Source organism: Takifugu rubripes, chromosome 5 (genome assembly GCF_901000725.2).
Source record: "Takifugu rubripes chromosome 5, fTakRub1.2, whole genome shotgun sequence".
Lineage (NCBI taxonomy): Eukaryota > Metazoa > Chordata > Actinopteri > Tetraodontiformes > Tetraodontidae > Takifugu > Takifugu rubripes.
In genome coordinates, this window is record NC_042289.1 from 6,430,396 (window position 1) to 6,448,300 (window position 17,905).

At 43.3% G+C, this 17,905-nt stretch overlaps 1 protein-coding gene and 1 long non-coding RNA gene across 2 annotated transcripts in view; both read left to right on the forward strand.

The window, feature by feature from the left end:
• Positions 1-4,440, forward strand: part of elfn2b (extracellular leucine-rich repeat and fibronectin type III domain containing 2b) — a 39,698-nt gene extending 35,258 nt beyond the window's left edge. The window contains exon 4 of the mRNA XM_029836907.1: positions 142-4,440. Within this exon, the coding sequence (XP_029692767.1) occupies positions 142-2,634 (2,493 nt within the window). The 3' untranslated portion in view covers positions 2,635-4,440. The remainder of the gene's footprint in view (positions 1-141) is intronic.
• Positions 4,441-12,215: 7,775 nt separating this feature from the next.
• On the forward strand, positions 12,216-14,653 carry LOC115250041 (uncharacterized). Its single transcript, XR_003888617.1, has 3 exons — positions 12,216-13,587; positions 13,779-13,811; positions 13,954-14,653. It is a non-coding gene; the product is annotated as an uncharacterized lncRNA (long non-coding RNA).
• The last annotated feature ends 3,252 nt before the right edge of the window (positions 14,654-17,905 follow it).

Sequence of the window (17,905 nt, forward strand, 5' to 3'; positions counted from 1 at the left end):
AAGTAATTTCGTGACAGTCTGACCTACTGACGTCTAAGTCGGCATTTAAACATTGCAAGACATAACCTCAAACCTTTTGCAAATTACCGATGTTATGAGAAAGGTTGTCTAAAATATCAGGTATTATATTTCCCCTCATAGGTTCTTCAACTGGGCTACAACAAATTGACAAACTTAACGGAAGGAATGATGAGAGGTCTTGGCCACCTGCAGTGCCTTTTCCTGCAGCACAACCTGATTGAAGTTATAGCCAGCAATGCATTCTGGGAGTGCCCAAGCCTCAGCAGCATTGACCTGTCATCCAACAAACTGGCCCGCATCGACCCGTCCACGTTCACCATTCTCAGTCGGTTGATGGTGTGCGAACTGGCAGCAAACCCTTTCCACTGTGGCTGCGACCTTTACAGCTTCCTGATCTGGTTGGAGTCCTTTAACAATGTCACACACACCTACGATCGCCTCCAATGTGAGACCCCCCGAGAGATGTTTGGCTACCCCTTACTCGTTGCTGCTGGTCATTCTGGGCGTAACGCAAAAAACATTTTGTACCACCACTGTCGAGATGGGGTGATGATTCCAGGGATGACATCGCTCCCACCAGATCTGGATGGTCCGTCTGGAATCGGTCCAGAGGTGTTTGGTGGTTTGGGACCATATCACCAGCCAACCACCTCCTCATCATCAACTGAACACAGTTTCATTCCCAGCATCAAACTTCATCATGTCTCTTTGTCGTCTGCCTCTCTTCTAGTGCAGATTCCGAAACCCTATCTCAAAATGTACATCTTGACACAGTACAACTACACTTATGTGTCTGATGTGATGAATTTGAGGAACAAGAAGGAGATGATTACCCTCAACAAGCTCAAGCCGCATACCAATTACACCTTCTGTGTGGCATCTATTCGCAATTCTCAACGCTATAACCATACCTGTCTCCAGTTTTCCACACGAGCTCAAGACACATTCCCAACACCATCAACCACAACCCATTATATAATGACCATTGTTGGCTGTCTTTTTGGCATGCTAATTATCTTGGGCTTTGTTTATTATTGCCTCAGAAAAAAACGGGTGCATGATGAAAAGAAGAAGTCCATTTGTGTAAAGAAAACAATTCTGGAAATGCGCTATGGGCCAGAGGTGGCAGCAGCAGTTGCAAATGATCCGGCGGCGGTCCACAAGCTACAAGAGCAGTCCAGAGAGCAACATCAGTATCAACATCACCATGGAGGCAAGCTTCCAATGTCAACATCCTCCAGTTCAGGAATGCTCCACTCAGCTAACACCAGTTCCTCCAGACTTTCCTCTATTCCTCAAGTAGAAAAGATGGGTGCTGCGTTTTCAGAGGCCATGGGCACAAATAAAGGAAACTATATGGATGTGCGTAGTGGTATGGAGAGATTGGGAGACGGCGGACATGCAGGGAGGAGAGGGCTAGACTTGCGGGATGATGATGGAACCGATGTCTGCGATGACTCTGATGATGATGGGCGTGGGTCAGCATCGGAAATTTCAACTATTGCAATGGAGGTGGACAAGGTTAACCAGATCATTAACAACTGCATTGATGCGCTTAAACTGGATGCTGCTGCAGTTGCAACATCAGGAGCTTCAAGCAACCCTACTGCTTCCTCTAATCCCACCTCCCCACCCCCAACTAGCACGGCTTCCCTTACGCGTGGCCTAATCCCACTCTCCCAAGGGTTGACAGAAACAGGTCATATCATTACCCCCAACAAAATACCTGCACCACCTCCACTCCCTGCTTTGAATGCACCTCTTTCTGAGCGCCCAGGGATCAGCGGCGGTGGTTTTGTTGTTAGTCCCCCCTACAGGCCTCCTCCCCCTGCCACTGCTGTACGTCCCATTCAACGGCAAATGAGTGCAGATGCCGCTATGGTTAATGTAAATGCAGTCAAAAAACAGTGCAGCACCACGTCTTGTGGCTCAGCGGGTCAGGACAGAGACCGTGGAGGAGCTCGGGTATACAGCCTCGATGTTCCTGAGCCAAGGAGCCCAGATGCTTGCAATCAGAAACAGCAGCAGTTCCCAGAAAGGGCCAGCCCCGTGGGTTGTGGGGAGCCCCTTGAGAGGCTACCTTTGGTGGGAAGTGGGAGCTGTGGTGGAGGGGGTGGTGGTGGTTGCGACAGTGGTGGTGTTGGTGCCCAACATCAGGAAAACCAGAAGCCCTACCATTACCATCAACAGCAACAAATGCAACAACAACATCAGCAACAGCTGAAGGTGCAGCAGGACTACCACTGCTCGGAGCACCGCCACTCTGTCCCTGCTCTATACTATGAGGGCTCCCACCAGGGTTCCCCTGCCCAGAGAGTCTCCTTCCTAAAGCCCCTGACGCGCTCCCGCAGAGACGCAGCATCCTACTCCCAACTTTCCCCTGCTCGCCACCATTCCAGTAACTCTGGCTACTCCTCTAGCCCAGAGTACTCCTCAGAGAGCACGCTGCGGATCTGGGAGCGCTTTCGTCCTTACCGGAAGGGCCAGCGGGATGAGTCTTGTTACGTGACAGCTGGAAATGCCCTTCGAAAAAAAGTGCAGTTTGCTAAAGGTGAGGACCTGCATGACATCCTCGATTACTGGAAAGGTGTGTCGGCACAGCAGAAGCTCTGACTGTGAGGCCAGCGATAAGCTAAGAGTGAAGAGGATTTGGAATATTTTTCTCTGATTGGCCATTATGGCCAAAGGAAAAAAAAAAAAAGAAGGAACACGTTGGCTAAAATTTTGCCTTTTGGTTATTTTCGGCATGCTAGGTGTAAAGAATATTGTGCAAAGATCAAGGACAATTAAACTGTGCCTGGTTTTTAAGAGTCATTATAGCGTTATATTTTACACCTCATTGTAGCACCATTTCTGGATCATTCTCATTTTGTCTTTTGAGGGATTTGTTTATAGTATAGGAGAAATCCAACTGTCTAATCATGTTTTGTGATCCAATGGACCAACTTTTCAGTGCCATGCTGTCAGATATGGGTAATCACATAAGTGTTCATACCCTTTTGTAAGCTTATTACTTTTTTATATTGGGTGCTGTATGAAGTTACTGACCACAAGGCCATTTCTCTCTTTTACTGGAAATCTTATATCGTCGAAGGAATTTTCACCTCAATGGCAAATTGCAGTTGACGAAAAAAGAAACTGAAAATGAAAGAGAAAATATCAAGGTTTGTGGAGAACAATAAAATGGATTAAACATTATCCCAAGCTCAAAATAGCAGTTCAGATCCTGAGGTGCAAAACAGGCAGTGGTTCAAAGAGGGTGTTTCAGAGATCTCAAACACCAATGGTCCAAGTAAAGAACAACAAACCCAAAGACTAATTATATTATATCATGATCATTAGAAATGTTTTATCCAAACATATCCCCCAACACAGGAGGAATAATAACATAGTCAACAATGAAACAGAAGAAAAGCGAGGTTGAAGGGAAAATAAGGAATGTCAGGAAATCGACTTTCAGCATGTGAGCACCGCATTACATTCCAAAACCTTTCTCTAATATGAATAAGGCACAGAAGAAAAGGAAGTTTCTGAATACTGCCAACATCTCTGTTCTGTTCGAAATGAGTAAAACTGTCGTCTATATGGAACCACGTTAACCAACTTGTGGCAGGCATGTTCACTTGCACTTTACGCCTCATGATTGTGTGTAGCTGTGCGGTATACAGTGGTCAGTGTAAGTGAGTGTTGGCATGCCTCGTTAGATCATATTGTACTCTAAAATTGACTGAAATTAATTGTTGTAATATCTTTCCCAGTGGCTGAATATCTGAGTAAATAATATGAGGGTGTTCGTGGCATGGACATATGTACAAATAGCAGCACTGTTTCTGTCTTTTTCCCTGATCTCCATCACGTGCAGTGCTCAGCTCCACCGCAGCAGTGCAGTGTGTCTCACAGCCATGATCTAATTTCCATTAATGGAGCACATTATTCATGTTGCTGCTCTTTTCTAATGAAATGATCTAATTATGATTTCTCTGAAATGTTAATGTTATTGCCTCACATTTTGACAAAAGACGTTCTTCCTCCTCCAAGTGCTCTCTGGCTGTTGAATTTTCCTCAGCTATCATTCACAATCGTAGACCCTAAAAAATGTGAAACCCGAAGGAGCCTGCCCCTGTTTGCCCCATTTGTTTTTCAGGTTAAAGCTCAGAATTTGATGAGTTTCATTTGAGGGGGATTTCTCTTTTTTTCATATATCAGCAGTTTTTTTACGTGGTTGATGTGACTGAGACCGACATCCACCCAATTCCTTGGTCCCATTGGTCTTCAGTAATATGTATTAGACATGAGAAGAGTACTACCCATGACCTACTCTTTGATGATAAATCACATTAATACTTCTGAGGCGAGCACCAACACTGCCCCCACATCTGAACCTTCTCTTCTGTTGTGAAATTACAACTCGAGAGTCTTGTCATTGTGGTCTTTTGGTTTTTACTGAATTGTCTCAGCTTATCCACCTTCTTCAAAGCATTGTGTGATCATTTGGCTCTCCTTCAATTTTCAAAGTGTGTGTAGAAGAGTTTGTGGTTTAGATTATCTTTACAGAGATGACTGGGTAGCCTCTAGACATGTTTGGTAAAGTCAGGATTGTTCGAAATTTAATTTTTTGTTTCATCCATGACAATGTGTGAATATTATTATTATTATTATTTTAGAATCAACTTTCAGGGACACGTTAGTTCAGGTACTATCCTGCTCAAACCGTTATTTATTTCGGTGACAGACTTTTTAAAAATAACAATTACTACCCTCACTCGGATGAGTTGTTGCTGTATTTAGAGCACATTGCGAGTAATTACCTAGAAGTCTGCTGCCAGTATTATCACAAGTGACTCATACAAATGTCGTTCTTTAACTCCATGAGCAAGACATAGACAACAACATTTACATCCTCTGCCAAAAAACAAATTGGACAATTTTTTTGTGTAATCATTGGAATAACACTTTTTCTTAATTATCTGCACAAATCTGACCGCTAGAGAGCAATTATAAATTCTTACACGCACTGTAATCAATTATATCGTACTAGTTTTTTACCCACAATGGCATCATTGAGCCAAACCCTCCCTTGTATGCTTCTCATATCTTCCCCTTGAAGGTGGCTGGCTTGGAGATCAATGCTTCCTTTTTGTTGCACCATCCTTGTTGTGTGACTCTGAGGCAGACGTGAGAAAGCCAACTAATGTGCTAATAAATTCAAATCCTTTTGTAGGAGACTGGTTTGGGCTGCCCCCACCCTGTACACCAGGAAGTCTCACACACATGTTAAGATGTGTCCTTCGATGCTCGAATATATTTAAGCTCTCAGCCATTTAAATTTAACGCATGCCTCTTAAATAATGAACCGGGGTCTGAAATTACAGACAGATTTATGCCAAATGAGTCTCTAACTTGCTAATGGAGTACTTATATTAGGGAAGACCACAGTCAAGGTCCTTAGAGTTCCCTTGACTCGTTGCACGGTTTAGCTCTATAAATCATCCTTGCAGCGTTAGATCTGAATTAAAGATCTGAATTTAGGATGTGACTAACAATCGCTGAGGTTGACAAATGTGTTTTTGTTCCAAATGTGCCATACAGTAAATTTCAGTGCTGGGGAAAGGCTTCAGAATGGAATTTTAAATGGGAAAAAGTCTAGTGCTTATTTTTAAAACATGCTTCTAAAGATAGTTTAATTTTTGTAAAATCCAAGGTTGAGTAATAACGTAAGGTTTCTGCAGCCATACAATTTTGAAAGGAACTTATTAAAATGAAACAATCCCACAATAGATCCCTGATGCACACCTTAAATGATAATGTAAAGGATCAGATTGAATTAATTTCCCTTCTTAAATAATCTTGTTTTAACGTCGATCATGCAAAGAGCGGCGCTGAGATAATTTAGCACAAGAATTAACATAATAACTCAATGTCATTTTGTTTATGTTGCAATGTACATTGTCATTATCACAATTATGGTGGTGATTATTATTGTAAAAGCATTAAAAGCAAATTGGTCGAAAAAACTTACTGAGGGTGGTGAAAAAGGAAGACACAGACAGAAGGAGTGGTGTTCAAAAAGATGAGAGCAAAGACAGACAGGGATTTAAAACTTGGCTCCGAAATTATCCCTACCACATGGGCAGGGAGGTGCACTGTGTAGACCTTTTCATACTAGATCATAATGCTTGTGACAGACAGATACAGCACCAACATTGGGTTCCAAATCCTTTTAATTGGTGCCGTGAGACTAGGTGTCCAAAAGTATTTTATGCCCATTAGCCTTCCGTGTTGGGTATTAAAATGTGGATAATGTGCCAAAATGTGTCATATTTGTCATCTCGACAGCCACAGCTGAGGGCCTGATGCTTCAAAACAGATTAAATATGCAGTTTATGTCACTGTAATGAATCAAAAGCAGATCACTTAAAAAAAAGTATTGATGACTGATCTTGGAGCACTTATTTCAAACAATAACACTCAGAAAGTTAGCAAGCTAACAGTAGTGTCAGTATTTACGGATTAAAGATAGCTTTTGTTCATTCTTATACAGTTCTTTTGGATTTGTTGATTTTTCCTTTTGATGATGGGGGTTCCGAGAGACTCTTGCTTCTGAGCAGAACAGCATTTGAACGTCCTCACAAGTGGAAAACGCGGCTGTGCAGGTGTTTGTCAGCTGACAAGACAACACTTTCTTTTACGCGCATCCAGTCCACGAGGGCCATTTCCACAAAGACGGCGAGAAGGACTTAAAGGATCTGTTACATATCTGTGAATTTTGTAGATAAAACACAGAAAAGGGTGGAAAAAAAGCTTCAGTGTTTTTATACTCAGCCTGATCTTGAGACATGTCTCTGTGTTTTCTCTGTTATCGGTTTTTCATTTGTCTTTGATTTTATATATATATATATATAAATATTTTGATTTTATATATATATATATATATTGGAAAGGGTGTGTGTGCGGGGGGGGGTGTTTATCATATAATGAGAATGTGACTTTTGGTACGTGCTATGACGTCTTTAAGGAAAGAGAAGATCAACATAGTGTATTAAAATTTTTTTTTTTTAAATGTTATATTTGCATGATTTCCCTGTATTTTCTGAGAGGCAAAATTATATAGTTGTGTACAATAAGTGGACTTAACATTGAAAACATAAAGTCTAGGGGTGAAAATCCAGCACTGTCGTCTACTTTTGATTTAAACATTTAGGATTTCAGCCGTTTATTCTTTGTGCTGTTTTACGCGGTTAACGACGGGGCTCCAATGGGTTTATTACATAATGGGCTTATTGTATAATTAGTTCCACAGGCTGGTGGAGTGTTTATAAAGAGGATGTTGGATCTCAAACTTCCGTCAGTTTGAGAAACAGATACTACTTTCAGTGGTGGACGTGCCAACGATCTCCTGTTAATGGCTGTATTTTCTCTGCTCTTTCTTTTCATAAAAAAAGCAAAAGGTTAAATTACGAAAGGAGTCAAATGACGACTTTGCCGAAACAATATCGTACAATGCTAATATTCCATCAGGTGGAATCAGTGCAGCTTCAGCCTGTGTCTGCCCACATGTTGTTAAGCAAATCCAACATATACACCCCTGCTCTCAGATCGCTGCTCTTCTGTTACTGGCTTGATTGAAAGGGCCACATATGCGTCCAGCAGTACATCAGTGGGTTGCCATCAGTCTTTTATAGCACCGACCTGGATTCACTTGACTGCAGAAGGTATAACCTCCTCTGAATATTACATGAATATTAAACATGAAGATTTATCCTACAGAGGGTTTATCAGGTTTTAAATGAAATGTCAGTCAAATAAAGGAGTAACCCCCCCCCCCCCAACAAAAGCTAAATGTGATTGATTCCATTGTTTAGGGGCGGAGCCTCGGCTACAAGTCATTTATCATATGCCCAATAATGTTAATACACCCACTGCCGTTACTGGTTTGGTCTAATCAAGCGTGTGTCAAAGCTGTACTCCCGCCAGTGAACATCTGCTCGTCCTGCGACGTGACTTGATGGCTGGCTTGCATTGTTTTCGCTTAATTGTGAGTGAACCAGATGCCCATAATTCTGCGTACCGTTAGGGATGATCGCAGGTGATCCATCAGCACGACCGCGAATCATCGCTGAAAGGAACGTCCCCGCCGGCGACCCTGATCGAAAAGCAGCGGAGGATTCTAAATTTGTTTGTCGGTTGAGGGAGAGGGAGCGGCGCGAAGGGACCATCATCAAATCTTTGAGGAAATTAAATGTCAAAAGACCGAGCCTCAGCTCAGCTCATCATTTGTTGGCAAAACACTGCAAAGGGTTCTGATTAGATCTGGTAACTTATCCTGAGAGTTTTAGGCAAAAACGATACAAAGTGTGGATTTAAAGTTTTGGTCCTTTTTCTTCTGTTCAGCAGTAACACGGGAGCAGGCGGAGCCATTTCACTGCTGCATCAGCTGAAACTGATTATAAAAGCTCCTTAAAAATAGAGGAAAGTTACTTTCATTGTCCTGGAGAGTGCACTGCAGTCATGAAATGTACAGTAAACTGCATTTGGGTTCATATATGACTCTTGTCTTTTGTTTTTCCAAACACAATGTGTCAAAAAGGGACACACCATTGTAATTAAAGAACATGTGGTCTTGTTGTATTTATATCGGATGTGACTTTGGTTTCCGCTCTGTTTCACGACTAAAAAGGGAAGACGAAACTAAACTGGAATTCAGGGGAACATTTCTTGGCTTTTTCATTTGAGGTATTTGTTGCTGATATTGACATCTTTTTTTTCCCCTTAGCAATTTCTGTACAAAAGATCTATTTCTATATTTGCAATAAATTTATAATTAAAAGTTGAAAACGCTCTACTATTAAAGGTGTCCGTCTGTCTGCGTGTGATTGGACTTACTTCACAGTGGGGACCAAAATGTGCATTTCCAGCTGCAAAATGAGGACATGTTTTGGAAAGCGGGGACAGTTTGGCTGCTCCTCACAACTTCAAACCTGGCGTTCGGGGGTGAAGACTCATTTTTAAAGTTCAGGTTAGAATTCGGTTAAGAGTTAAGTTTGGGTGTTTACTAGAGCTGGGGAATGATTAAAGATTTTGATTGACTGATTAATGATTAATCACAGTTAATCCAATGATTTCCCTGCAATTAAAGGTCATTAATCACACCTTTATCTGCAAAACCCCAATATGAATTCGAGAACTTTTATTTTAAATCTACTGTCATAGCAACGAGGCTGATAAAACATTCGCTGTGCAAAACCATCAGCATCTTCTTATGCAATGGAATTGAAACAGATATTAATATAATATACAAAAATTCAACTTTGCAGTGGTTACAGATTACTTTGTTTCTGTCAAATTCACCAGCTGGAAGAACTCAAAAATAAAAAAAAATCCATGCAAAAGTTCTGAGTGCTTCTCCATCTTTGTTAGGCTGCCACGTTTTGGTTCATTTCCAGTTGAGTTTCACAGCAGCAGCAAGACTTTTCAAAAAGCCAGTGAGCAACAGACCACTAAAAAACATGAATTTAATGTCATTACATCAATAAATTAACAATATAATAATGTGCTAACATGCTAGCCCCAGTGTTTACATTATATGCAATGGTGACGGTAGGTGGCCTGATAAAGCATAATGTCTGTAACGGTCCTTACAAAGTCAGAAATACAAGAGTGTGTGTGTGTGTGTGGCTGCACGTTTACTATACATACTATATGAGCTGTATCTTTAGGATCAGTGCTATGATTTAATTATTCATGCACTGAGGGTTGCAAAGCACCTGGACTTTCTACTGTGAGAGGTTACTTTTATTGTAACACACACACGCACAGACTCGTGCTCTTTTTTCGAACCTCTTGGTGTAGAGAGGGCCCTACTACACAGATGGGTACATGGGAAAAAAACGCTATTTGAGGAGTCACGGAAATGACACACACGTCGGCCTGAGTCACTGTACCGCAGAGAGTCGGATGTTTGAGTCCAGGTCAAGTAACCGCTTTGCTGGACATACAAAATTAATGGGGAGGATGACAGAGGACAACCAGGGGATTTCCTGAACATAAAGGCGGAGAGAGGCCCGGCATCTGGGATGAGTTGGATCCGAGGAGCTGGTCGCGCATGTTTTCCCTGGTGAAACCTGTCAATCAGAAAAATGTAAAATACAAAGGCACTAATGGGGCTGAAAATATATTCCTTACATTTAAGGACTAATGAAATGGAAACTATAATATGAATAATGGGAAATAAAAGAATACAAACAAAATAAAAACAATACAAAAGGAGGAAGATGGCAAAAAAAATTCTAGCTTTGTTGCTATTTTAGATTAAAGGTTTCTACCAGTGAGATGAGCAAATGTTAGCTGGAATAAGAATTTGGATCCATCTATTTTCACCATCTTCTTTCTTGTGCTCCTTTTAGCACGCTGAGTGCCCTCTCAGTATCGGCCCCTTTGCATCATTTTCCCCCCCATTTCTCCAATGATCCCTTGCTTTTCAGCCCTCTCCTCCTCCCCCAGACACCTACGTTTCTTTGCGTTTTCATTGTGAACATTGCCGCTGAGAGTCGTACCAGAGGAAGCAAACAGCTATAGAAAATCCTATATTTTGAAATATCCGTATAAATCCTGAGCACCGTTGTTAAGCTCTTCACCGCCTGAGGATTAGAGGGTTTTATTAACCCCCGAAGATCCATTCAACTTTTAAAAACATTTAACACTTAATCCTTCCTGCCTCTTATTTGCACTTTCACACCTGTGTCCCTCAGGATGTCACGACATTGTGTGAAGACAAAATACATTAATAATACAATCGCCATAGTCTTACTGTACTATCTCTCTCTCTCACACACACACACACACACACACACCCTCTGACCGAAACTAAATTCCAACCTCACCCTCACAACCATGCCTCGGCTCTCACACTCAGTCAAAATGGCCCCATGTTGCCAGTAGACTGAGTAGTTTGAAACTCAACGTGGAGTGAGTAAGGTTAAGTACAGGTTTAACCCCTTAACGCCAACTGTCGTAAACATGCAACAAACTGTTTGTGTCACGCAATCAGCCGAAATAGCGTTTGCATTCCCCCAATGCTGGTTAGTCCATACACAGCACGGACCTAGGAACCTGCCATGATGTCTTCAACAACATGAATGTTTAGCATTGACGAACGGTGAGTGGGGATTAGATCCGCTCCAGCCGTATTTGAACTCCATCGTTCTTGCGTGTCTGGGACTGTTGTTTCTTCAGAAACAAATCCTCCATGATGTACTTCATCACAAACATTGTGTGGTCATGTAATGGAGCTTAAAAGTCATTTGGATCAGACTGGGACTATGGACAACAGCTGAAATTACATTCTGATCTCTGAGAAGCAAATTCTTCTTATGGATGTGCCACAAAAAGTGCCGTTTCCTCTCTGAGCCCAACAAACCTCTGGGGTTGTGTTGAAGCACACAAGATGTGTGCAACAGCTAAATATTCGCTCCAAACTAAACGACCCTACAAATGCGCGGCTGCTTTTTGTTTCACAGGTCAAAGTGGATTCCGTGAAAAATCCGCCGGCTGAGAAATTCCGTTGCGTTCGTCTCCCGTTCAAGACAGTAACAAAGGGTCTGTGGTGACAGCTGGGAGATACACGTGGGGAATCGTCTCTGCCAGACTTATCAAACGTGTCAGCAACCCCAGACTGAAGATTCAAAGAAAAACGATCTGCTTTTCCGTTGCCTTCACATCTGTCAGCGTGACATATCGCAAGTCTTTGCTTCCACAATAGCGTCACCACAGAACCTTCCAATGCCACGGAGGGTACGGGGAGCATGACAAAGCACTTAAATAAGAGGCAAATGTAACAGTAAATTGGAACATTCGCGAGAGTCAAGGCCAAATATGGCCAAATAGATCATGTGCAAATCGCTAAATAACTATTACCGGCCAATCAGGACACGCTTGCTAGAAGCAACTCGCAGGTGTTTCTCCCACCTACTGGAGGGTTAGCAGGATAGCTAAGGATGGTTTCAGGCCTATGCTGAAGGATTTCCAGGATCTTTCGCTAAAGCGTTGTAGCACCATTCCCGGGAAAGGCAAAAAAACCCCACTAAATGATGCATCTCAGCGTCTGCTCAAGGTGGCCATTAGAGGGCGCTGTCAGTGACGTCATTCCAGCTTGGTTTTTTTAACTGACTCACTACTTGTAAAAGGGTGCAGCATGACGCGATCAGCAGACAAATTCCGCGAGTGAAGATGAGCCGAAGCTCACTTTCTTTGGCTGTCGGAGAAACAAACAGGACTGTCAGACATGCTGAGGCATTAAAAGCCTTCCATGGCACCGTGTAATTACTGTGAATATTACACGTCACCCTGACTCCTGCTTTAAAGGCCTGTCAGGAATCACTGGGCGCAGTTATAAAACTATTAACTCTCATTTAAATGTCCCTTCATCCCTCCTTTTTTGAGCCTCTTTTCACTTTTTTAAACCTCTCTCATCCCATAATCCTTCCTTATCTCTCATTAATTCATCACTCCTTACATGGGCTCCTCTCATTTATTCAGCTGCTGAGTGCTGTTAATGGGGAATCCATGCCATCAGTCACTGTGTGTCTGTTTTCATCCAGTTTTTATGCAGCAGGACGTTTTCACCACTCCATCTGCTTGATATGCTCTTTACTTCTTCAGGCTGTCAGTTTATTTGCGGGGTGCCTCGTATAACTTCATTATTTCCATTCAATTTTTTTTTTGTGGGTGGGGGGGGGCATTTTAAACAAAAACTCTTCTGGAAACACTGTTATGGGGATGTCTGACTGACTGACATTGTCAAACTAGAACTAAAGAACAATCAAACTCAAGCATCCAAAGTCAAACCTGAAGCTTCTTTGCTAACAGGCAACTGTGCTCCTTGAGCTCACTTCTAAATAAGTTAACAAAGTTGGTAAACATGATTGACTTCTGTACTTAGGCGAGAAGGACGGGCTTAATCTGGCTGCACCGCAGGTGACAGCATGTCAGCACATATGGAATGACAAGGACACAAAGTGCTGCAAGAAGAGGAGTCTTTCTTCTGCCACGCATGCTGCTGCACATCTGCTCCAGATATGCAGCATCCTGTCAACAGAGCCTGAGCAAGGAAACATTCAATCAACATAGAAAATAGACATTTTATATATATTATAGACGTCAGTGGGAATGGCTGTTGTCATCAACTTCATTGGCCATTACATAAAGGTAACGTACAGAAATTGCTAACATTTCCTTGATCTCGGATCACAAAATTCTTTAATTAGTGGACAATATTGTCAGGTCTCTAGTTTTTTATTCCAGCTCACCAAAGACCCACCAGACTGAGGTTAGTGGGGGGTCATAAAAATGAATCCATTTCAATCGTAATGTTGACTTTCAGATTTATGCCAAGCTTGTTCTTACCTTCAAATAGGCTTATATAGTGCCACGAGAACTAATAAGTAGTGTGCTCGTCGCTGTCTTTATTGACTTCATGGATGCTGTGCTGCCCTTGGACTGGAGGACCCGACGCTCATCGCAGGGCTAACGCACAGAAACAATCTCTGTGCGGAACAGCGACACCCACAGGTCAGTGGAGTCATTACAAATGTACTGCTAGTGAACCGTGAAGAAATTTAAAAAACAATTGCATTGCATTTATAATCAATATTTTTAACCACCCCTGATTAATATTTACATTAACTGCTGTTTTAATTCACTTTCTAATTAGAGCCTGTTGATGTGGTCAAGAATGACTGACTGATTTATTTTCTTTCTAGTGTGTGTGAGCCTGTCCAGTCTCTCTCCACCAGGTAATCAACCATTTTACATCAATGTGACACCCATCAGCAGCTCCAATATATCAACATTTAATCCTGACTATGCTCCTCAAGCTTTTGGTGCTGCCCTCTCTCCTACTGTTTGTGTCCGACCTGTTAACTATTTAAACAATAGCAACTCCAGCCGCCGCACCAAAGCCGTGGAGAAACAGAGCTGAGGTGTCCCGACAGCAGGACGCGAATGAGGCAGACTCACGCGGCACGCCGCCGCCGCCCACCAATCGCACTCATTGACAGGACCTGATGGAAGAGCTGGAGAGAAGGAATCCGGGATTGTGCCAGATGTCTTATTCATTATGCTGTAATATAAATGCTATGCGATTAATGTTGAATGTGTTTGCAGACATACTGTACTCGCTGCACATATTCTTTGAAGAGTTTGAGTTAGGAGTCATCCCAAGTGTTTTCCCTCTCCACCTCCCCCCCTCTGTTTCTTGTCTGTGTTTCCATTGTCTGTTTATTTCTGGGCTGGGCAGGGCTGCTTCCAGGTTCACCCCCATCATGTGATCTACACACCTGCAACTCATCTCCTGATCATCCACGCCTGCCTCCTGCTTTCAAAGCCTGATCTACCTCTTATTCATCGCCAATTCATTGTTCAGCCCCCGCGGTACAGCCTGGCTCCTGAGTAATCTGGATTTCGGACACCTGTTCGTGCCGCCCAGCCTCCAGCTACGATTGAGTTGTGTTTTGTCTGCATCCAGTTCCTCTTGGTTTCATTCTAAAACAACATCAGTCAAGTTTTCTGTTCCAACTCCAGCCGTGTGTGTCTGCCTTTGGGCTCTTGGTTCGTATCTGCAGCCCTTAACAGTTTGATCCAGTCCACTGCGTACTCACATGTGTTGGGGTTTGTTCCGGCCCGAGAGCAGATAACGTGCAGACAGGGGTCTGTTAGCCTAGCCTAGCATTCCTATGTTAATGTGAGGTTCACTTGATCAGTGCTGGAGGTGTTTCAGAGTAAATGTTTATATTTTAGTGTTCTATATTGATGTACTTTATGATGACATTTTCAGATGTGAACTAGCCTGAAGCCTCGTGTACCATGAAATGGCAAAACAAAGGTTGGAATCCACAAGCAGATGCATACGCAAGCGCTGGAAACCATTTTTTTTTACTCAAGTCTTCACCAGGCTCGGCGCATAATCGGACTGTTTTGTCCTGTTTCGTGCACCACTCCTTCACACATGACCAGCCAACATGAAACATTGTCTGGGCTGTGTAGCTACAACAATGAGCCCCACCAACACCTAGCAGAGGTTCAGAGTTGCTAAATCAGCCGTAGCGACATCTTAGACCCCCGGCCAAAAAGCTATTCACAAAGCTCGGAGCTCTGTTATTACAGTCCTACTACAGAAAATGCTGATTGAGCCCTAAAGGGATCTACAGTTTCTCAAATTGATGCGCCCCGTGTTAGGTTGGATTTATAACATTGCCATTTGCTACACGCACAGGAAGCACATGCACCACGGCCATCAATAAGCAGATGGGGACCTTTCCCATGAAACCCTTTAGCAAAACATATTCCATTATAGCATTTTGCACATTAATAGTAATTTCAGCCATGAGCTGTAGCCAGCATTTGGACTGGTAGCTGCAGCACTGATTGTTTTGAAACTACTGTATACTACGTTCTGCTGGGCTGTGCTCTTCAGTGGTGCCAATGCCGTCTTTGCGTCCCTCATGAGCGTTTGCTGGAGGCAATACCAACACAAGCATGGCCACTAAATAATTGTTAAACTGACTTTTGAAACTGTATTGAAAGTTCTAATTAAATTCACATGGTGGTGGTATCCAAGGATTAACGTAATCAGTTGGTTCAACACTGATTTGCTACAGGTTGAGGGGATAACTGATAAATATTCCCAACAACGCAGCCATTTTGGTGAGGAGTGTGAATATGGCTGGAATATTCTCATGCACTCGCTTGTCACACTATTTAATGTGGGGCCCACTAAATAAATATTGATGCCCTTCCTGGCATATGCCATGATTTATGCATATCTACATCATACAGCTCCAGCACACTCATTTACATGAAGTTTGTTACTTCATGAGAACCTTTCCCACGTTCTCATTGTTGTTTGAAAATCCTTGTTGTTTCTGAACGGTGAGAAGAAAAGAGCAGCCCTCTTTTGACCTCGTGAGTATTCATTAAACCAGACCGAATTTGATCTCATCATCTTTCCGTGCGCCGCGTCCTACATTTACCTCACATGAGCTGATTAAACCTCGCTGTCCTAAATCCTACAGCTCCCTGTTGCATCACGGCTAACCTTTACCTCTCTCCCCCCCGCCTGGAGAACTGACCTTCCCAGAAGGCTGTGCACCATCAGCGCACCGCCAGGCCTGTCATGCTCCACTTGGAGCTCATCACGCCACAGACTCCAGCTGACAGGCTGTCATGGCTGCAAACAAAGAACCTGCAGTTTAAATTTTCTGTCTGAGCGCTTTCCAAGACCTTCCATTCATCCTTTAAACAACAGTTAGGCCAGGAGAAATTCACCAGGAAACCTGGAGTGCCTGCGTTCCCGACTGCAGTTCTATACGTGCGTACGCGTGAGTCTGTGTGTGTATGCGCGCATGCATGTGTGTGTTCTTGAGGTTCTACCAGGAAAGATACATAAAAATTTAAAAGAGGAATAACCTCTCAGAGTGCCCATATAAATGTTTAATGTGCTCTATTTCTCAAGGCCTCCAGTGGCTCAGTGTGTGCATGCCCGTGTGTGTGTGTGTGTGTGCATGCCTGTGTGTGTGCGCGCAGTGTAATTACCTCACTGCTGCAAAAACACCAGGAGAGGAAGGCATAGAAATGGAGGATAAAAGGGAGGGGAAAGAGTGTGCGGCATTGCTTATGCACTGTAATTAGAAAATAATCACGAGCACACACACACACACACACACGGACGCACGCATGCACACACACAGGACACCCTGCTCTTGTACTGAAGCATCTCGACACATTTTCTTTGCATAATTGGCTTTTTTTTGGTCATCTTTAAGATCCACGATTCCAAATGTGGGTGTCGCTCGGAATGTATTTTTAGCTTCTGAGCCATTTGGAATTCTAATCCACCACATCTCCAAATCTAAAGACTCCGGGCGCGACCGCACAGCCGCTTTTCATTTCAGTGCGCTCCCACCTGCCTTTCCGCTGTCGAGCGTTGGGAAAGGTTCGGAGGCCTGGTGGTTCGGAGGCCTGGTGGTTCGGAGGCCTGGTGGTTCGGAGGCCTGCCTTGCTCTGCTGCAACTTAAAGGCTCCTATTTGCTACTGAGTTGTGTGAGCTGAGGATTCTCCGACGTTAAAGGGATCTATGCAGTGTTAAATAACCTTAATATTACTTAACCGACTCTATCTGGCACACTTAGAATCCCCAAATCACTCCCACTCATGCGCCTAGAAGCTCTGAAGAGGAGAAAGGAGAAAGCCCGATCTTCCCGTTAGTTGAATTTGCCCTGAGCCGTTGTGACCCCCGGTGCTCCGCACAGGTGGGACCGTTGGCACGGATGAGACTTCCGCCGTGTGTCCCAGCTGGTTTCCAGCATGTGCTGATATTAACCCCGGGTCCCGTCTCGCTGGATGCACGCTGAGTCACCGCAGCTGTCTGTGAACCTGCAGCCAGCCCACTTTGTCTGTCAGCCGTCATATTTCTTTCTCATTATTCACGTCTGCTTCTGGCCCAGTGAAAATGGAGGTAGATGCAGTTTTGACAGCGAGCTGGGCGTAGAACCAACTTGTGAGACACCAAACCATCACTAAAGCGAAGGTGCTGCCTCTCTTTTAAATCCTGCTGGTGGTAATTTCTTTCCTCTTATCTCCAACCAACGTCCACCTCCTTTCTCTTCTTTTTATATCCACCTCCTCCCCCGATGCGGTCAGGAAGATAAAAAGCACTTTTCTTTTGAAGGTTTTTGGAGTAGCAGCAGAGAGCCATGCTGCTAGCCTAATTAGCTTTGCAGAAAATGCTGCTAATGAATGGGTGGCAGGAGCCCAAAGTTGGTGATTAAAACTTTGCAGCAGATCAGCACCCTCCTGATCTATGAAACACCAATTTTCTGCGACACCAGCA